This window comes from Echeneis naucrates, chromosome 14 (assembly GCF_900963305.1).
Source record: "Echeneis naucrates chromosome 14, fEcheNa1.1, whole genome shotgun sequence".
NCBI classification, from domain to species: Eukaryota; Metazoa; Chordata; class Actinopteri; order Carangiformes; family Echeneidae; genus Echeneis; species Echeneis naucrates.
In genome coordinates this window covers 4,056,779-4,079,719 of record NC_042524.1, presented here as the reverse complement: position 1 = coordinate 4,079,719, position 22,941 = coordinate 4,056,779, and the positions used below count along the sequence as shown (strand labels likewise).

At 41.6% G+C, this 22,941-nt stretch overlaps 1 protein-coding gene across 4 annotated transcripts in view; it reads right to left on the bottom strand.

Moving 5' to 3' along the window:
• zbtb16a (zinc finger and BTB domain containing 16a) overlaps positions 1-22,941 on the bottom strand; it is a 132,157-nt gene that overhangs the window by 8,619 nt on the left and 100,597 nt on the right. For all 4 annotated transcript variants that reach the window (XM_029518845.1, XM_029518847.1, XM_029518848.1 and 1 more), the window contains one exon: positions 6,185-6,355. In XM_029518845.1, the coding sequence (XP_029374705.1) occupies positions 6,185-6,355 (171 nt within the window). The remainder of the gene's footprint in view (positions 1-6,184; positions 6,356-22,941) is intronic.

Sequence of the window (22,941 nt, the reverse complement as noted above, 5' to 3'; positions counted from 1 at the left end):
TATCCTTTGATGGCCAGTATCAGTTGAGGCACAAAAAGGAACAGACTTGTCCAAGACGCCAAGTGGCTGCCATCCAGCTCCAGCAGGCTGTATGTGCCTGGGATGCATATCATGCATGTTTATCTGCTTTAACCACTCGGGGACGCCAAAGTGCAAAGTTGTACTGCAAAGCTTTAAATAAATCAGCCACGACGCTATAATCACAATGTGAGGATGTAAAGGGGCAGACAGGACTTCATTTTGTCGGGATATTCTCACGGGGGCCAGCGAATAATAGGGACATGTCCTCAGCCCATCCCAAATCAGACAGCATTACTTGCTTCCCCCTTCTGTCTTCCCTTTTCTCCCCTCCTTCTTCCCTTCTCTGTCTCTAGTGTGACCACATGGCATGGAGGCCACAGATGAGGACCCGGCACAGTGAGGTGGAACCGCAGCATGTTTGGTGAGTGGGCCCATGGGTGCCCCCAAGCATCACCACCTGCGTCTCCTGACCCCCCCTCCACACGTAACTCCCGCCCAAACCATCTCTACATTTAAATACCCCCCACCCCCTCCTTATCACCCTCTTTGACACCCCAAAGGCCTACTGAGAGTGCCTGTGCCCGTGGGCACCTGGGGCGTGTTCATTATATACGGTAAGAGGCTGTAAATCACCGAGCTCCATCACTGCCAGGACCAGAACTGGCTCATTCCCTCCTGCCCCCCCCCCCCCCCCCCCCCTCCCCTCTCTCTGGCTGTAGCACTATCAAATACAGCTGCGAACACAAAACACTCCGCCACAGCAGACAGCAAATTGGCTCAGCGTTAAAAAAACCAAAAAAACAAAAAACAAAAACAAAAAAACAAAAAACACACAGACACTTACACACAGACAGTGCACAACAACGGAATATTAATGAAGGCCTGCTCTGTAAAGATGGAGCGTGTGTGTCTGAATGTGTGTGCAGCTGCCACGACTGCCACTGTGTTGTAAAACCCACATTGTGTGCTTACACCTATACTGTTCTGTAGGTACGTGTAATAAAGATATACAAAATAAAGTGGCAACGGCAGAGCTAAGCGTGTGTAATATCCTGGCATGTTAGGAAAAGGTGATGAAACTGCAGGTGGATGGGGGGAAATAAGAAGAAGGACTCAGTGAGGGAGAGATGTTTAGATAAAGATGCTGAAATAAACACCATTAAATCAGTTTTGCCTCCCGTCATCCTAAATGGTGATCCAGTGTCAGAGCAAGGATGCTTTCAAAAGATAAGCCAGCCGACAGGTAAAATGAAGCACACATAATGAATGTCCATAATAGTGCTTTTTGCTGCTTCATGTTGTCAGTTGATACAAAAGAGCCGTGATTCAACCAATAACCAGGCTATATCTTGAAAGCTGTCTAATCCAGATGAGACGCTGCACCATGCCCATTAAAATTAGGGGTGGATACCAGGAATTTAGACCTTGGCATTACATAAAATAAATAAATAAATACTGGTGGGACCCAGTGATTTATTTTTGTGCTTGTATTTGTATTCTAAGGACCTTTGTACGCGTGCACCTCATCAGGGATGAAACTCAACTTAAGTCTGAGCTTGAAACGCCATTCTAACCATAATATAAATGTGAAGTAAAAGAAATGCAAAGTGAAACTGCTTTTTTTTTACCCCACCAATTACTTTTTCATGTGGCGAGTGTCAAGATGTTTTCATACATATCTGACTGAGATGCAAAACGAATCAACAATAACCTGGCGAATGGCTCAACAGGTGGCTGACGCAGACAGGCACGCCAGAAAAGAGTGGCATTGAACAGGTGGAGCAGAGGATGCGAGACGGGATTAAACATCTAAGACTAATACCTAAACACCAAACCACTGTGGAGAAATGGCTGCATGTGAAGGACTTCCATTGTCTGACACTGCAAACAGTAATAATGTCGGGTCAGCGTTACAAAGGTTGTCATGCACTCGGACACGCTCTGTTAAAACTGCAGGTAGGTGGATTTCAATATTTTACCTTCACATCCGAAGGAAATAATACTGAAACAACACACAATGCATCTAATGAAATAGAATTTCTACAGTTCTGTTTTTTAATTACTCTTATCTGAAGAACAATATGCAGTATTTTTGGGAAATCATCATCATGGGAAAACATTCACAGCTTCACGCCTAAAAAAATGTAAGAGCATTGAAAAAAAAAAAAAAGACTGAAAAAGTGTATGTAATGAATTAGAGCGAGGAAAAAGAACAGATTGATTTTGCTATACAGTGCAGTACTGACACTAAAATTGGTAAATCTATTGGGTACCATTAGACCACTGCCTTTGCTGCAGCACTAAATAAGTATATTTTTAGAGAAACTTACAGAGAAATTACTTTACAATTTCATTCCACCCCAGACTTTTTTTTGTCGTTGTTTACTTGCTGTTTATCTCTCTAAACAGCATCCTCTTATTGTCCAGCCATCACTCATAATCTCAATGAGCGAAGCTCTTAATTGTGGAAAATGTCGATAGGCTCATCTGAGCCCTCTTTAATTAGCACCGTTTGCTTACAGCAATAAAGCTTATGAGCAGCAGCTAGTGTGGATTTCACATCTCAGACACCATTCAACCAGCTCTAACCTCCCGAGTGCTGGAGCTAGTTGGTGTTATATGCAGGTTAAGGGTTAGATCAGACTGTATTCAGTGCTGAAAAGAAAAAAAAAAAGCTCTGTAGCATGTTCATTTCATCAATGGCAACCTGAAAACAGAGGTTTCTGCATCGTATATATACACGGTGACACCTGGAAAAGGGCAAGCTTTTCAACAAAAAGTGGCTGACTGGATGATCTAACGAACGTCCATCCCCATTTATTATGATGCTAACTCCAACCAATCAGCCAGTCCGGATTTAACTAATACTATGGCAGCATCACACAAACCTCTTTCGGACGCGGTTGTTGAAAAAAAGTCGCTTCTTGCTGTCATCACACAAAAGACGCCTGTAGATGCCAGTAATTCCTCCCTCATGGGACACTGATTGGTGCAAACCACTGTGATTCAGCCACAAGCTAATTTAGGGCCCGACAAGATGAATTCTCGCTTATAAGAAATCCGGCTGCCTTGTCAGGTCAAATTTGATACCAATGAGAGTGCAACAACTTTGGGCTGAATATCTTTATTATGGAGAGCTCTGGAGAGGTTGAAGAATCCCTCTGTCTTATGCAGAAACAAGCCTAAATCCTTGCCATTATGGGTTTACCTTTCATTCTGAAAAAAAAAAACTAATTTCTGAGTTCATGTACATGTGACGTGTAATCAACACCTGCACTGGATGGACTTTGTAAGATAACAGCACACACATCTGTATCAACGAACAAGACAGCATATCGGGAGACTTGCGAGGCTTCCTGAAGGTGGATATGCTGTCTAACGCAGTCTGTTTTTATGCTCTATTTTTGCCTTGTTACCCTGCAAAGTGTGAATGAGATTATTAACATCAAAGTGTAAATGTAGAGGAATGCCATGCCTCTACGTCTTTTTTAATTTCTTCTTTTTTGGAGACTAAATTAGGACCTATTTCTGGTGCAGATGATGGCTGTGTGAGTTGCTGACTTTATAATCCCCTGACAAAAGGCTCCACATCATATTTAAACGATTGCATTCATGGCTAGCTCATTGTGGTTTAACTCGCACCCAAAAGGGGGATGAGGTTCAAAGTGGCACAAGGCGGCAAAGTCTCATCTGCAGCTCCAGAGATGAAGCTGAGGTGACATTTGTGTTGCCCGGGTGGGCAGGTGGATCAGAGACACTGCCTGTGCCGTCTCCAATGTCGGCTAGACAGAGCAGATGTGTGCATCGCTACTGTACAGGCGGCTCAAGCAGCTACGCCCACCCTCCCCCCACCCCATCCCACCCCGTGCCCCCCAAAACCCCCAGCTCGTACCACCATCACACACTAATGGTGTATTCGCCTGACTTGTAAATAGGGCCGACTGCTCTCATCTCACTGCCTTTCGTTTCAAATATTTATCCGTGAGCCGGTGAGCTAAATCGGCTCTGACAGTGAGACTGTTATTTAAGGTCGCAGACAGGCAGCTGGGGGGGGAGAGAAAGAGAGAGAGAGAGAGAGGAGGTGCGGTGGGGTGGAGGTGAAAAAAACCTCCATCCCTCGCCAGCGAAATGGGATTCATTTCCATGTGTTCATATTCTGTCATGGTAGCGTTTCTTTCTTTTTTTTTTTTCCCCCCTCCACTCTGAAAAACCGCATCCGTCAGGCTACCTCTGCTCCCCTGCAACAGTGTATTAGTATCCAGACCTCGCCTCAATGGAGAGCCAGCACCAAGAGAATTACTATTGGACGGAGGGGGGAAAAACAACAACAACAACAACAACAACAAAATAGTCACTGTAAATAAGCTTCGTCTGACTGCAGCGCAATTCATTCAATTTGTTGACCTGAATTAATGTTGTTGATTCATTGGAGCTAAAGCAGCGATGCTACCGGGCAGGGATAACATTTGCTCCCATTTCCAAGAACAAAAGATTATGTTTTACTTTGTATTTCATAGTAAGCTATATCTGAATGTTACAGCCACAAAGTGTCAGTTAATTCTTTCCTTCTGTTTTTGCTGCTGCGGCCTGAACTCAACTCATTGTTCTCATGGCCAGCTCATATAGTGCAACACGGTGGAGGTAAGCCTACTCTGAGAACAACAATTTTTCCATATGAAAGCGCAAAGCTTCAGGATCCTTATTTGTGGAAAATTAATAAGTAAATCATAGCAAAGAGCCAAATTGGTAATATTTGTAAAAAAAAAACATTGATTTAAGACTTCAATGCAAAACGTGTAGCAACACAATGCAAACTTATGCAAATTAGAAATGGGAAAAAAAAAAAAAAAAAAAGAAAGTTTGGACTGGTTCTCCATGAGTGATTAACATGGGAAGTGTGGGATGAACAAGGACTCGCTGGTCACTTTGGCGAAACACCAGAGATCCTGTGTGCAGATGAGACAAACTCTCAGAAGGAGACATCATCACTGCAGCACTCCACCAGTCTGGGCTTAATGGCAGAGTGGCCATACAGAGGCCTCTCATCAGCCTAAGACACTAAGAAGCTGCTTGGGTTTTGCAAAAAAAGCACCTAAAAGGACTCAGTGGGACTCAGAGAAGATTCTGCAGTCTGATGAAGACACGACTGAACCGTTTGGCCTCAGTTCTACGATTCATGTCTGGAGAAAAACCAGTAATGATCCTCAGAATTAGTTGACTTTCTGGAAGTTTCTCCTACGTCCACAGAAGATCTCTGGAGCGAAGCCACAACTCAGATCTTTTCACGCCATTTCAATATTTAAAATACCCAAAATCAAACACTACGCTTTTTTTTTTTTTTTTTTTTTGAGACAAGGCCTTGATGCTCTCTGTGTTGTCTGCTCTGCTTTATTAAGAGCTTGATAGAAAACAAAATACAGTCAAATGTGTTCTTTAGTAAATAAAGGATCAGAGACTGATGGTGATGCAAGTTCACTGAAATGCTTGTTCCAGCATGGCCAACAGAGTTGAGTAATTTCCTGACCAGAGATGTGGCTGCAGCGGCGCAGTAATGCACCTCGGGCACCAATATAAAACAGGTTGGACCAGGGATGGGGAAGTGTGTGTGTGTGTGTGTGTGGGGCGAGGGGGGGGGGGGGGTTATTCATTAGCTTGCAAGTATGATACATCAAAAGGAAATGTAGAGCTGGATTTACCATTCAGCGCACTGGCTGTCATTTCTACGCAGTTAATATTTTAACGGACAGCTTAGGAAGTAACTTACTGTTCCAGCAGAATATCATGGTGTCTATTATTTAAGCTATGGATACTGATTGAGTGGTTTAAGTGTCCTTTACTTGTTGTTTGGGCTAGACTTTAGGATTACAGGGAAAGATCTCTCTTTATTTATAGCGTTGAATAGCTCAAAAAGTGTACAAAAGAGCTACGTGCGTTGGTTTGGATGTCTGACCACGAGCACACCCAGGATCCTTCCTACAGAATGTGGCAATAGAGAGGATAGAGAGGAAGGGCTACTCTACTGCACTTAGCCTGCTACAACCATGATCCAGGCCAGGAGAAGAGCAGAAAATGAATAGACAGATAATACAAAAGTGGAGGACATCAGTGTTTCCACTTGTATCGCCGTCTTGTAACAATGGTGTCGATGAGTGCTTCCACTGACCTGTGTGTGAGCGTAGGTGACGCTTGAGTGCAGTATGGCTGGGGAAAGTCCTGTTGCATTCACTGCAAATGTAGCTGCGAACGCCGGCGTGGACTTCCATGTGCTGCTGCAATGCCGTCTGGGTCTGGAAACGCTTCCCACAAAGCAGGCAGAAGATAGCCATGTCAGAGCCTGTGGGTGAAAAAACACAGCAGGATGAGAGCGGGGTTGGAGATTAAAGATTTTCATACTTGTTGATCACAGATCTCAGCTGTTACAGTGAGTGCGGAGCTTCAGAAATGAGAAAAAGAAATCCTTTTTGTTTTATTTGGAGTTGTACATCAGGACAAAACTTCCCCATTGTGGCTGGGGTGTTGCCTTCCTCCTGCAGCGGCTGCCAATAACAGCTACGCTTTAACAAATCGCACTAAAGGTTGTACGTGCAAACAGTGATTAAGATACAGAATACACAACTACCCAGGTGTGATGGCTCAGGGCTCAGCCACGTTACAGCTTACCAACCGTAAGCCTTCATATGCTTACATGAAATATACAGTATCCGTAGGATTAAAGGTGCACACCGTACTCGTGTTTTAGGGTGTGTGAATAGAAAGATAAAGATCTCCCATGCAATGCTTCAATCAAATCTTCACTCCAGCGAGCAGTGTGCGTTTTTCTCCAGCAGAGATAAAGAGCACACAATAGCAAGCACACATAAAATCACAAACACAGGAATGCACGCACACACACACACACACACACAAAAACACATTCAGTTGCACGCTCCCTTGAACACACTGCCTTCACACTTTTTCAATTACCAGGCTGGGGAAAACTCTGGGGAAGGACTGAGTGTTTGGAGCTCAGTTTCTATTTCATCAGTCAATAACACATCTTTGGGGCAAAGCTGACACTAATTTAAAAATCTATGAAGAGCAGCCCGCCTCATGTTCATAACAACTGCAGGAGGAGGAGGGCCCATGACAGCCTCCACGCCAGATCAATCACTGTCTTGGCTGCACTGTGCGCTAAAGAACGGGGATGTATGGAGGATGACGATGGCAGTGCGAGAAGTTTCTTCAGCTCCTCCATGAGAGCTGTTGGGCAGATTGTCACTATCATAAAACTTCCTGACACGTCCGTGCTACCTCGAGGACGAACCTTTCTGATTTTTACACCATGGTGTTCCCTCCGTGAAATGTAAAACCTCCAAAACCCTACCTTTTTGTTTTTTTTGGGTCATAATTTACTTTAAGTTCCGAGCCATCTTTAGTTTCTCACCAAACTTGAATTGGCATGCTTCAAGTGGTTGTGGAAGCTTTAACTAAATATTCTGCTGCCATCTTCAGTGCTAACATGTGTTTTTTATTCAACTTTTTATTTTTTCTCTCTGTTGACTCTTTTCCCAAAGTATATAGCACTCTTTATCTTCCAGCCACGCTCAATATTATTCCTCATTTGTCTTTTTAAAACAAACTGTGAACATAACTTGGAGTCATTTCTTGTGCATCCTTGGCCAAAGGCTCAAGGGCACAATTAGTCTATACCAGCAAATGTGAAATCCATCAGCGGCCAGTTGTGTTTAATTGTTTGTGTTTGTAAAAAGAAGTTAAAGAAGATTTACTTGAAAATGTTACCATCTCTGGCTTCGGTCATTACTTGTGAATGTAACATGACATGCTGGCTGGGGCTCTGGCTCTAACTGTGATCAGTGCGGACGTTTCCATAAATGCAACCACAACATGGATTTATCTCGTGCTGAGCGAGTTCTGTTCTGCATTTTATTTTCCTTGCCTGTTTCTTCATCTCCTCTCTGCTTTTATCAATGAGGAGGATATTGACAGGTTGACTGCTCCTAGAATCCCCCTAGGACACCAGGTACTTACAATTGGCTGTGATTGACAAGCCTGCCTCCTATTCACTCCTGTCCTCTCTCTACCTCACTCCCTCCTTCTTAGTTTACCGTTTATCTTAGGTCTGGCTCTGTCAGTGGGCTAGCATAAGCAGACCCCCCCGGCCACTTCAGATGAAATCACTCATGGCCACATTAAAGACTTAAACTGTCTTTAACAAGTGTTGCTGTTTGGAAGATGAAAATGGCTTGAACAGTTTATAAGACTGACTGTGGGAGAGGGGGGAGCTTTGAGTTAGGAAGGGAAAAAAAAGGTTTTGGAATGTAAAAAGGTTAGCAGACCTTTGACCTCAGGCTTCATCCAAGGTGTGGACAGGATGGAAATACGAAACCCAGATAGGGACACACACTCATATGCACACACACACACACACACACAGAAAAACAAAGCTGGCTAACAAAGAGTGGACAAAACCGCATGAAAAAAAAAAAAAAACTGTAACTTTGAAGTCAGGCCAGTTACAGTCCCAAGTCACATTTAGTTTAACGTTGTACGATGCGTGTTGGCAAGTATGTATCAACTTTAAAGGAGGCCTGACAGTCACCGCCTTTATAAGTGGATTTTTGAAGCAACACAAGACAGCTAAGAGAGTCACACAGAGAGCAAACAGTCGACCTGACAAACACAGACAAAATTACACTGGTGAAGAACAAAGGTAGGAAGGAGAGACAAATCGCTTGGAACTGATGGACATTTAAACATGCTGCCATCTAAACACCGAAAAAATAAACACTAAAAACTGACCACATCTAGAATCTAACTTTACTTGTTGAACTTTGAACAGATGTTATTTATAGGGGCAACACAACACGGGAAGCCTTTGTATTCAGTGTAGCAGCGTAGAGCTTAATTCCTTATTTATAGCACACTGCTTATATTCAGCCAGTACGTAGAGGAGTATACATACAGACAGTGATATAATGAGAACAGGAGCCCTCAAAGATGGACAACAGCTATATAGCCTCAAAGGTCTTTTAGCTCCTCTCCTCTCTCCTGCACTTCATTAACATCACAAGTTGCACGACCTCCACAGCATCTCCAATCAGCAGGTGAAAACACTGACAAGGGCAGTACATACACAGAATTCTTTCTTATTCATCTGTCAAAGAACTGGATTGGTTCTGTTTTTTTAAGAAGGGCTTGATATTGACTACTCTCAATGCCTGCCACGGACCACTTCATGGACTCGAATGAGAAGCAATAATACATGGAAACTTAGGTAATGAACTATGCTGTGTGCCGTCACAGCAGAACTTGAAGGAAATAAATATACTTTGCACGAACACAACTGCAAGGAGCAGACTTGTGAATGCATTGTCGATTTGGATGTGGTGGCAACTACAACCGCAGAAGATGACGAGTGGGTGGGAAACACAAATTCAGGTTCTGAGGCATTTTTTTCAACAACCCGTAGGTGACGTCCTTGATATTACATACATGATTTCATCAGTCTGTGTGGGAAAGCTGCCTTCTTTTTCCTGTCCGGACAGCCGAGTTTGGAGTAAAGTGCAGTGTAGACTCTGATTAGAGCTTGACAAAATTAAGTGGTACAAACTACATAGTCAGGACTGGGAATAATGCGTGTGTGTTGCAGGAAAGTGAGTAAAGGTGTTGTTGGCTGCTGATAGATGAAGAGAGCAGTGGAGAGATAAAAAAAGGGAAGGAAAGGTGGGAGAAAAGTAGTTGACCCAGCAGGTCCATTACAGTGTAAAATTGAGTCAGCCCAAAGTGACACCTGAATGGAGGAGCGGGTGGAGCTGGAAGTGGTTGGGGGTTCTTAGTCTCATTCCTGTTTGGCTGTTTTGGAATAATTTACCTCCTCCAACCAGCCTCTCTCTCTCCCTCTGCCGCCATCTATTTATAAAGGCCGGGGTAGTTTGTGGCTGTTTGTGTGTGTGGCCGCAGCAGTGCCGGCAGTATCCTAATGGGCCTGGAGTGGCAGGGCTGCTGTTATTTAAGTGGGGGACGGACAGAGGCTGGTAATGGAGAGGAATACTCCCTGATGTGAGGTGACAGTGGTCGGATGGGCACAGAGCAGAGAAATGGCCTAAGGGTAGAAGCTGGCCATCGAGGCAGGTGCTGTCTCTGATTGTGGTATAACGGGGTAACTACACACCCGGCCACCACCCAGCTAAAAAAAAAAAAAAAAGTCTGAGACAGTCTTAAAAATCTAAATTAGCAATCTCAAAGTGAAAATCCTCAAAATAATTATCTTGTGCCTCATTTCTAATAAAATGTAGCAATTTAGAGCCACTAACCAAACTGTAGACTTCAGAAGATCCCTGAGTCACCTAAAGGGTCATGACTCACACCGACTTGACGTAGCTGGGTTGTTTTTTTGTTTTTCCTAGTCTATGCTTTTTACCAACATTTCTTCTTTGGACAAACACTATGTGCTCAGAAGCTCCATAGGAGCTTGTAATGTAGCTTGTAATTTTTTTTTCTCCCTTCATTACAGACCTTGAAAATCCCTCTTTAAAATCCACCCCAAATACCTGTGTGTCTCAAACTGCATTGGAGACAGTTAAACGCGTCCTGGCTGTGGCCTGCAATGCAGCGTGCTGAACAGAGGACCTGCCAGAGTTAATGAGGCAGAGAGCAGCGGGACCTCAGCACAAGGTGTTCAATCACAGGCCATTACCACAGCCCTCAACCTCTGTTACTGCTCGCTCATGTCAATAGCAATCTATAGTTTATCTGTAGCGGGAAGGGTAGTGACCAAATGTGGGTGTCTGTGCCTTATTAACACTTACGTCAACTGTAGGCAAGTGTGAATTTGTTTTGAAGCCAAATGATAAAACGTGATCCCCGTGGCCATGAAAACACGTTATTATTGATATCTCTCTGAGATTATTTTGTGTCTAGTTTATTACATTTAAATTATAATCAGGACCTGCTGTGTTGAGTGTTCTACGAAAGGCAGTTTTAAAAATGATTATTTTGTTTAGGTGAAAAGAACCAATTATTATTACATTTCATCACAGATCTCCTTGCTCAAGAAGAATTACACTATGCATTTGCAGACTGACCACACTGCTGATAATGGGACATCTTCAGCATTTGGTTGAACGTTTTAGGCCTGAAAACACTTCCAGGGTAACTGGTGTCCTGAAAGAACAGCAAAATCTCTCAATGTTTTTCATTCTATGACTAATAAAAAGAAGAACTGCATCCCCAGCTTATCTGTAAAAGTTCATTAAAGTGTTCACATAAATAAATGGCAGTTCATTTCAATAGAGGCTGATCAGCCTCATCTTTTCTTTTCTGAGACTATCCCTGCTCTCCACCGGAAAACAGACTTCAACAATCATTCACAGGAACATCCATCCTGTCTAGTTCTCAGCTCTGCCGGCTGCTGCCATCAAACTGACACTCACCACAAACACCAGTCACAACAATCCTGCCTCTGTGGAGGAGTGAGGCGTGAGAAGTGGAAAGCAGAGGTGACGTTCCTGCTGCTCTTTAGGCTCAGTCTCCACTTTAAGTGTTTGTTGTTACTCTCATCTGCAATCAGGCTTCATCACATATTAGGTCACAGCCGTGCTGAAAAGGTCACCGAGCACCTTTCTTACCTCTGCCTCCACGGGGTGTCACAGGTAAAATGCATCTTGTCATGAATGAACACATAAAATGCCTTTTGCAATTTACTCTTGTATGGGCTGGAAAAGGTCCCCGAAATGCAACAGTAGCATACTCGGGACCGCGCTCATTGTTTTTGGCACATCGTTGGCCAGGAGGACTGCCTGCTAGGAACTACTTCTTTATTACCATGCGGAGCTACATATCTAGTCAGTGCAGTTTCTTCCTCGTGCCACAAACAAACACCTGTCTCCACTCTGACACATGCTCATGTTTCTGCTGGGGACTGTCTAGAGACCAGAATTGTTATCTTTCTGCATGACATGATACACGGAATGAAACGATAATCATTTGTGCCCAACTTTGGATTTGTTTCAAATTGAGCTGAAGCTTTCGAAGGAAAGCTCACAAAGTGTCACAATGTTTCAAAAAGAATTTATTACCATTTTCATAATGTTTTTACAGGGTAAGACTGTGATGGAAAATTATTTTTCTGATCAATTGCCAGAAAGGAAAATGAAAATAAGTCCTACTTGTTTTTAGTCGACTAAATTCACTGCAATGCAATCCACACCATCAGAGATTTCATCATTGTAATATGATCAGCACATTTAAAGACGGCCCAGTTAATGCACTGTGAGCCATAGAAACATACTGGTTGACATACGTGCGTCAGTGGAAAAGGGGAACGGATAGCCTTTTAACTGTGTTCGGGACATTAAGATGCACATGTAAAAAACACTTTCAGGGCTCCGATTTAATTGTACATTTGGACCAAATGTGCACTAAATGTACCATGTGGTGCTAAGAGAGGCGTGAGGACTGCCAATACAGATGCAGAAATGAGGAAATAAGCATACTGTTAAAGTAGCTTACATGCATTGCAACCAAATTACATCAGTCCACACAACCTGTGCAAATCACCTCCTGTTTGTCAAAGTGTAACTAATGCTTAAATCTAGGCCAGCAATCAATCCCGGTTTAAGTTAGGGATCAAGCTAGGATTACTCTAATGTCCGTTTCAGGCCCCAAAGTCTGTTCAACGTCTTTAAATTTCTGTGGCGAGCCATCAGTGTTTAACCTTCTGCTGCTGATGACATTTCTTATTACGGAAATCTTTTCAGCCAATTCCACACAATTTAGGAGAAAACAGCTTGTTTTTTTTTTTCATTTTAAGGAATCACACTTGGCTCATAATCTTTCAGAAGAGGATGCCAATTTTCCAAAATCAGATTCATCACCTGTGGGCTAATGTCACTACTCTGTTATTATTATTTTTGTTGTTACTCTATGTTACCCGTGCACAGCACTCATTAACATCCTCTATTCTAAGCTGACATTTTCAGTCCTGTTCCTCTAAAGTGCTTCAAAACAAAGACACGTAACAACTGCAAGTTGTAAACAGGGCCTGGCCTCTACTGTGCATGTTTGTGTATGCAGGTACTGTGTGAGAAAGCGAAGAAGACATAATGCGCAACTGCTAATTCATTTAGAAACACCTCCACAGAACTATTTATTGATCAAGCTGGAGGAGGGGAGAAGGAGGCTTCAGATGCAGAGACAAGAAACAGATTGCATGCAGCCATTCCTCAACGCGATGGACACGTTTTTTTGCCATTACATGAAGAAATGACCGCATTTCCATGGTGTTGATGGACACTGCTGTCCCACAATGCAACATTGGAAATGCTTAAATTCATGTCTGCCAGCACACACATCAGTCCCCCACTTAATGTTGGGATCAAGAACCCTTCCAATGGCCTGACAGACAAATGAGAAAGTCCAGAGTGAATGAATAAAACAGAAATGCTGGTGCTTTTTTTCTTAAATACAAAGCCATACTTCCTCTAATCTTTGCCTTCTTTCCTGTAAATACCACACTGAAGACTCAAGTGTTTAAAATCATTTAGATACAACAAAATCAAATAGTCACAACTTACACTGAATGCAAAGCAACAATAAGCAGACATTTTGTTTAATGTAACGAGCTATTAAAGGTTGGAAATGCTCTCCCTTTTGGGATCAAAATCAGCAAAGCCAATTTTCAGTATTGGGAAATTATAGGGAAATTGATAAATATTTGTGTTTGTGAAATTAAACACAAGAAAACGGGTAACAAAATGTATTATACATAAAAATATGCTGACAAAAATGATATGAGCACACTGACGTAATCGATCTGATAGTGACCCGAGAGCTCGACTGAATGAGGAACCAGCCCAAAGAACCAACAGCTCCTCACATTACTCAAGTGAACAATAAAAAAAAAACAACAACAACAACAACAAAAGGACACGAAACCAAAGAAAAAGGCTAAATCTCTACTATACAGCAGTCAACAACCCCTGTCCTGCTGTGGTTTGTTTTGTTTCGTCCCTGCTTCCCAGTTCTATCGGGCAGTGATAATTCACGTCGGGCCCGCAGCAGCGCTGACATTGTAAGATGAACTGCTCCCAGCTAGATTAATGCCACCAGATGCCAGGCGAGATGCCATATTAATTACCCAGAGATAATGTCAGCACAACCATATGGCAGCTCAACTGGCCATTTAGTTGACAGGGAGAGGTCTTTATAGCAGTGCAAATTTCCTCATCTGCACGGCGTAGCAGCCTCACCATATTTTCTCGCTACTGTAGCAAGTGGAGCACTTCACTATTATTTGCACATTATTACTCAAGCTGTAGTGTTAGCTCAGGATCTGCAGGGTGTTATGATGGACAACAATACATTATTAAGGAGGCTTTCTGGCTGAATGGTCTTCAGTATTCAGTTCAAGTGTACAATATTAAGTTTTGATCAGGCTTGGTAGTATAACATGAATAAGGTTGATGGTAATGTATATATTTTTTTTCTTACTGTGAACAAATGAAAACACCATAGTAACAAGTAATGTTTGTGTAACAAAAGCCTGATTGCTCATCGCTATTTGCCAAAAGCGCCATTGTTCTCTAAAAAGTATTGCAACCATGGACCGTGTTGTATATTTCATACTGAATCAATTCTGCATCTGTTTTTATGAATTGTTGTCATCCCTGACTAGAATGTCAGATATTCATTAATCGGGGAAATAATTTCCAGTAAATACATGTTAAGACCTACTGTGCCCAACAGAATAATACTCCAAAATACTGACCTATTTTGAAAGATTTTGGTCTTTAAGGATGTAAATATGCTGGAGACCAAGTGGCACAGATGGAACGGGAGGTCACAGAGAATATAGAGCCAAACACAATGTCGGCTGTAATGTTCTAACGCGAAAAAAATGTAGAGAAATGTTTGTAAGAACTAATGCCAGCTTCTTGAACTTGTTGTCGTTGAGTCCATGGAATGTGTATGTAAATGGAGAAACAGTGCGCTTTCCTGTAACACAGGCTTTAAACGCACATCCTATACATCTATAAGAGCCTGAAAGGAAATGTCAAACCCTCACCCTGTGTGACTGCAGTGGATGTAAATTTCTGAAATGTCAGTAAAACTTATTTTACCAGCATGTGTTTGTTTTTTTCCCCTCATCACCATGTCGACCACAAAGATCATAAACGGTGCAAGCTGAGAATTAATGTCAACGTGAGAAACAGCGGCCAAGGCCTTCATCATGATTTACAGTTGACCCCCCCCCCCTCCTGTTGTGGACTTACGGATCATTTACAAGGACAGACTATGTTTGCCATCCAATCCACCCACCACCACAACTGCCCCCCCCCTGCCCCGACATATCCTCCTCACCCCCACCACCACCAGCACCGGTGCACCCACCTACCCTACTCTCCAATCCCCACAAATCCGATTTAATCAGACAACTTGTGCAGTGTGGCTTGGAGTAAGAAAAAGGATAATTAGTAAACAGAGGAGCTACTCGCCAGGCTTCATTGGCATTCGCACCGGGTTACTGTGTCGCATTTAAAATGCAGTCTGATGAAGTCTACAGAATCAAACCATTTGTTACTCCTATTGAGGAGGCTTCGGGCTACTGGCAATTAAATTGGAATTAGCGCTGGGGAATGAGATACGGCAGATTCATACCAAGGAGAAGAGGGGGGGAGGGAGGGAGGGAGGAATGGAAAAGGAAACAGAGAGCGAGCACTCTGTCTGGACCTCTCTTCTACAGTGGGTCAAATCTGGAAGTGATTTTGGTTTTCCTTGACTTTTGTTTATTTCCTGCATGACTTCAGTTATCAGTGTATAACTGAAACACTCCACCCAGCCCCCGAATCTCCTCCATGTCCCTTATAACTGAGGTAATAAACTGATTTATTTACTTCTAAAAAACAGAAGTGTGGCAAAAGAGCCAAAGTGACAAACAAAATTGGTACTTTGTCAAGAGAAAAAAAACAAAAAAACAAAAAACCCAAAGCCAAAACATAAATGGATGGCTTTGTGAGTCCTTAATATCTGGGGGCTTTAATTTGGTAATGAGTATATATAGACTACTTAAAAACAGACATATGACTGCACTTAAATTCTCAGAGTCTTTGAGGAAGAGAGGGGAAAAAAAAAAACAAAAGAGATGCCATTCGCTCTGCTACAGCTGACTGGGCACAGTGGAGCTCAGCATGGAGAGAGTGCAGGTTCACTGGCAGAGGGAGGAGGAGAAAGGAAGAAGGGATAGATGGATGGATGGAAGGAGGGAGGGAGGAAGGGAGGAGGGGGCAGATAAATGAAGTGGAAATGAGAGGGAACAGCTCCTGTGCTACAGCTGGCCTCCCTAACTCTTAGCCAGCCTGGCCATGACAACTGGCTCGCTCTTCCTCTGGCTCTTGCAGGGAGGGAGGGGGGGTTCAATAAGAGGGGCCCAGCAAGGGATGTAGAACTGGTAAAGGGCCAGTAAGGGCCACTGAGAAGGACCAGCCTTTGACTACCAAATACTGAAATCTGGTGGTAGTGTAGGGCAGTTTTTAATCCGGGCTTCTTGTTTGCACCAAAATTTATTCCAGCAGCCAAAAGAAAATTCCAGCCCATGAACCGATCCCTGTTCTGAAGGCTCGTCAGCATTATTATGTGGACTCTGAAGATGCACATTGTGCTAAATAGTTTCTCCTTGAACCAGATGAAAACTAACAGTTTAAGTATAATAGTTACTTAAAAACGACTCTAAGTAAACCAGTTGGGTGGCTGCACTCAGCCCAGGAACAGATGTTTAAGAGCTTTCTCATGTCTATAACTCTGAATAAACAACTCTTGATGGAGTCATATATTCTGATGTCTTCGGGGTTATCTCAGCTTGGGTTGGAGAGATCAAATTTATAACAGAAAGCCAGAGCAAAAAAAAAAAAAAAAAAAAGCAAGTGGTAAAAAGTGGGTATTTTGAAATATGTAGGTGTTTACAAGGCGGGGATGATCTAACAAAAAGATGGCAGTGACTGTATTGTGTTGACTGCAGGATCCAGGGATGGTGAAGGTCAGCCAGCTCTTACTGCTTCAGCTGAACTAACTGAATATAACAGGAGCACTCTTCAAATGTAATTGCTGCAAGAAACCCATATCAAAGCAGTTACATCAACTGCAATTGATTTACTGCTTTTTAACATCATACTAGTACACCAATGTCACGAAGATAAATACATGTATGTTAAATAACACTGGCTGAAAGAGCACGAGCGAGAGTGTTGAATAAATAAGATAAATTTACACTGTGACCTCTCCGCAATGGGAAAAAGCAAAGCAAAATGTGCTATTAGAAAGAACAAAATAGCAAGTGATATGAACATCACAGTTAAGTGTGTGACTGTGTGTGTATGCTTGTGACTTCATAAATACACATATGCACTCATACGCTCCATTCTCAAGGTTAAATACAAAGATGTTGTTCCAGCGAAGTCCATTACTGCAGGAAAACAATGAAAATAAATGACAGCATTCGAGGTTCACGCATCCCATGGAGGAATTTGCTCAGCTGGGTCATTTGTATACCCAGTTTTCTCCACATTTAATGCTCAAGTGCGAGTTTACAGATGAAGCACCACATCTGAAAGCGGTCCTATTTTTCTCTTAAACAGGAAATGGAGGCATTTTCACTCTAAATATATCAGTTAATCTGTCAACTGATGTAAATCCCTGTCAGCAGAATTAATGACCTTGAAAATGGGGGGGGGGGGATAAAAGATATCATTTCCAATTTTACTCTCCGATGCACTGGCTACAATAATAAGGATTTTTATTAAACCTGCAAGCAACTAGGAACGACAGAAAAATGCAAACTGTAAAACAAAAACTGATTTGACAGCTAAATGGCCAAATACACAACACAGGGAAAAAAAAAAAAGTATAAAACATTCAACCAATTTAAGCCTATTTATACTGTGAATTATCACCTCACACTGTTTGTTTCATGTCCATACAAGATTATTACTAGAAGTCGACTTTCTACAACATGTTGTGAACGCCTGTTGCATCATTTCCTTCCTCTGTGATCACTGCATCTACTTGAGCAATTTCAAAAGCATATCAGCCCGCTGTTCTGTTTTCTTTGAACGCCTCAAAAATGACCTGATATGTATTTCAATGCAGTGTCGCTCACTCAGACATTGTAAAATGTGAACAGGCTTTGTTGGTTGTGTAACGAGGGTGTGAATTGATTCACGTATTTCTAAAATGTAAAAATGAGAGAAGTATAGCAGATTTTTCTTCAAACAAAGCGTTGTGTCGTGTAGCTAAACATGAAGACAAAGGTAATTGCTAAACTACTAAATCAAGAAAAATATAACAAACACACTTAACAGATTAAAGTTGGAAAAAAGAAAAAAAAATCATAAAATGGAAAAATGCAATACAATATCCCAAATAGCACCTGTTGTAACTGTGCTCAAATATAAAATTATAAAATAACATTCACCATTCCTGATCAGTATAAATCATATTTGCCTTTGTTAAATTTTGAATGTCTGGATCAAGTCTTCGGGTAAAACATTCTTTGTCCATCGGGATTTAATTTCATTCGGCAATATTTGTTGTACATCACAGATACTGACTCTTGCAGACACTGGAAATGACCTGCTCAGATTATTTAACATTTAAATTGAAATTAAAGACTTAAAAATAATTTTTTCTCTCTACACCCTTTAGTCATCTGCTGTTCCATATTTGCCATGTAAGAATTGTTCATAGCGATAAGAAACTTAAATATACAGTTTGGGTTTTATCTCGATAAGAAAAAAAGGATTGTTTTATTTTTCTTTACTGCCATTCTTTTGATAAAATAAAACTTCACCTTACTCAACCTGCACCCTCCGCCAACAACTTACACTCTTGTTTCAGTGGCTTTTTTGCTCTGTGCGGGGTTTTTTTTTTTTTTTGTTTGTTTCAATTTCAGTCCCTTTTTGGTTGCTACGAGCTCGTAGTTTCATCATCAGTAAAGCCAAAGTTTAAAATAAAGGAAAGTTTGTTTTTCTTTTCTTCTCTGCTTCCTGAAAGTAAAACGTGTTTGTGGGCCAGACGGACTGGGAATGACTTTGCCAACTCCACCAAAACCCTGTCAACCTCCCATCACCCCCCACCTCTACCCCCTGTCTTGCAATGGAATCCCAAATCTCTCCTCGCCTTCCCAGGACTTATTCTTCTCACTGGCCATCTGGACAGTGGGGGCAGACAATGTAAAAGGAAAAGGAGGTTGGGGGTGGGGGGGCGGGGTTGCAAAACCCACATTAGTCACAGGCTCTTAGGTCCTTCGACCCATACACAGATATACACACACAAGAAGGCTGAAGCCAAATGACCCCAGCTCTCCCTCACCGCCCCCGCCCCTCGCTGTGGCCACTGACATTGTCTTTCCTCCTGCCTTTTAGCACCTCGCTCTACTGTCCTGACCACAAAACACACACATACTCAGCACCTTCCATGCCTTCCAGCACAGAGACGTGCTGGACAGGATGGGCTGTTTGTTGTGTTTTCTCGAGTTGGAAGAAGGGAAGCAAAGGGAGGGGTGGGACAAAGAGAAACAGGGGTGAGGGGTGTTCGGGTTGGGAGAAGGAGGCTATCTGATGTGCGTAACCTTAAAAAGTAGCGCAAATCAATGCCCAGGGAAAAGCATAGCCAAATCGCTACTGAATGATAAAGGCATCGGGTACAATGGACATGGCATGCTGCTCGGCCAGCTTAATGTAGTTAATGTAAGACTTTTGTTGGGAGTAGCACAGGATGAGTACAGGGGTGGAGATCTAGGAGAAAAGTCAGAGTACTACAAGCATCCATTGTGAGGGAGGTTTGCATTTAATATGCATTTTGAAGGTAGGAAATCCCAGTAATACCAGGAGTTCAAAAATAACCATTTAAAGAAAAATGATTTTAGAACACCTGAGTTCATCCTGAATAGAAAAGTCCCACCATGCTTGTATCAATGTGAATCAAACAATTAGCAGGAAATAAGAAAGGGATACTACAGCAGTGCATTTCAAGCTGCGACCAGACTGTGACACTACACAACAACATGAGCAGTGCAGACCCTGAGACAGACTTAGGAGTCTGGATAATAAGTGAGATGGTGAAGAGTTAGAACACTGTAAATAAAATAGAAATAGAAATGTCGGAAGGGCGAGGCAAGGTTGCAAAGGAACCTGAACGGATTCAGGCTGTTTATGAAAAATGGTGCACGGCAAGTTTACAGAAGGAGACCGAGGTCTTTAAGTTGAACTCTGACTAAAGGCTGAGCTTTGTAGGGGGAAAAAAAAATGCCAAAAAGGTCATCAATAAAATATCCAGGACTGAGATGCTGGAACAAGTCTAGGAATTTAACGGGTCTAATTCCATGTTCCACTAGATATTGTAGACATATAAAGTGTAAAAAAAAAAAAAAAAAAGGAAGAAGAATCAGCTTTAGCAGATGGCCAAATAATGTTTCTTATTCTCACTCTTATGTTAAAATGAGTGAGCCTTGGTTTGAAGAAGTTGTCTGTGCAGCAGCTTATTATGATCCATCGTTATATTTTATTGGAGGCTACCTTTAGTGGCTGTAGCACTTATGACTGGAGCAAAGTAAGGCAGCTGTCTGTTCTACAGGACATGGCAGAACCAATATCCCTATAATTATAATTTAGATTGACAGTTTTTCATTTCAGGTGAAGGGAGGTACTGAAAAGTTAAACTTTTTTGGGGCAGGTTAATCCCGGAATACTGTATTTTCTAAGCGCGGAGATTTCAAACAATACCAAACCTAATGATTCGTCTCATTTTAAGGCCCATTTGTGTGAAACATCTGGCTGATAACATTCACTTACTGTGATGCACGCGTATGTAGGTTAAATTGGTGATTATAGACATTAAAAAGGTGTTCTAGTGCGTTTACTGCATCTCACCAGAGATTATATTTAAAAATTCAAGCACTTTAAAATATGCATTCATTTCTTCATTTTATGTGTCCATTTCCATCAAACAACAGATTTCCATTAGTTTAAAGTGCATTTAAAGCCGTTTCCCAAACAAGTGGTGAATGACTGTAATAAAGGCGAGTTCAGGCAGCTGTGACCTTGGAACCAAACTGCGAGCGGCCAACATGACTTTGCTAGTTGGAAGAAAAGCTTTTATTTATAGATCAGCTGTATGTTGATCAAATTCCATCAAGAGGGAAGTTGCTGGAAAGGAAGAGGTGCAGGGAAAGTGTCCGAGAGTTTCTCAGAGGGCTGCCTTTAGAGGAAGAACTAATACAGCGGTGTGTCTCAATCTCACTTAATTCCATTTAAAGGAAATTGATTTGGAGTGTGTGGTGGGGTGAGCAAGGGGGCGATGGGTGAGTACAGGGTTGGTTGCTCTCTCTCATTCTCTCCATTACAACTGTGATGAAGTCATCTCCTTGTTTCATTCATTTGTGTCCTTTGGGGATACATACAACAGTGTCCTATTGTGCTGTGATATATGGTAAAAAAAAAAAGAAAAAAATAAAACAAAACAAATAATAAAACTTTATTAATCCCTAAAGAGGGGGGCATGGCTAAATACAGCAACAGAAATGGGCCATAAATGTTAAAATGGAATATAAATATGGTTTACAAATGACTGGGGTTATGCAGCATAAATACGCACAAGTGCTCACACCAAGACAGAAACATACAATAATTCCCACTCCGAGATGATTCATTTCAGTGTCAGTTATATCGAAACGCCTTTTTAAGAGCAGAAAATATTTGAAACTTCTGATGGGGGGCAATTTTTATTTATGAAACCTCAGTGTAATAAAAACACAACTTATGTGTTGCTTAACTATATGAAGGCCCTCAACGCAAACTTGATTATTTCACACAGAACATGATAAAAAAAAAAAAAAAAAAGGGCAGCATTATACTGCATGAAGAGGTTTTTTTTTTCCTGTGCATTATACCTATATTGTTGCAGTGACCCATTTTCAGAGCCACATAAGTTTTCATCTGTTCTCTTTTAAAATTTCCCATGTTCCTACTTTCCTCATTAAACTATAATTAGTTTCCTTATAACAGTGTAGAGGAACGTTGCATTATAAGTTCCCGTCAACTACATAGCAATGAACTGCAGAGCCGAAAAAAAAAAAAAAAAAAAAAGACTTAAATTACACTTTTGCTTTTTTGTTTATTGCTGCAACGACCCATTTCTCCATGATCCAACATGCACTGATTGGTTCCATTTAAAAATGCAATTTTGGAAAGTCCTTAATTATTCAGAAAACTATTAAAGTTTTACTACTTTGTGCTTACTGTTAAGACGACAATTGCACAATGTTTCTTTCCACAAAGTCAATCAAACTAAAGAAGAGAGAAAACTGGACACGTTTACCTGATTAATTCAGATAAATCTTTGAATGACAATGAGACAGAGACAGTGACAGATTAAAAAAAAAAAAAAGACCATCTAAATTACAGCTTTGATTTCATTCTTTACTTCATGTTCTTTCACCAGGGAACACCACTTATCACAGTATCACTGGGCAGTTTGTAGATTTTTTGTCATTTTGCCACTTGCGTGCTCATGCAGATGAGAGTAGGGGAGGTTCATGTTTTCCCACATTTGTATGGGAATATCAAAGGCAGCTGAGAAACTCAGCAAGGCTCAAAAGCGTCTCAGACAGAACAAGAGAGGAGAGAAAACAAGTCTGATCAGTGCCAACGCTGTTAACAACCACCTGTATGTACCCACTTGTGGTTTCTAAAATAACTCTCAGAAAGAACTGGCAAGCAAGAGGAATTAAAACTAATCCTAAAATTAGCTTTAAAATAGGTAGACTTTGGAAAATAATCACTCAAAGACTTGAGGTTTGGAACAAATACAAATATCTGTTAGTCTTACATATATATATATATATATATATATATATATATATATATATAC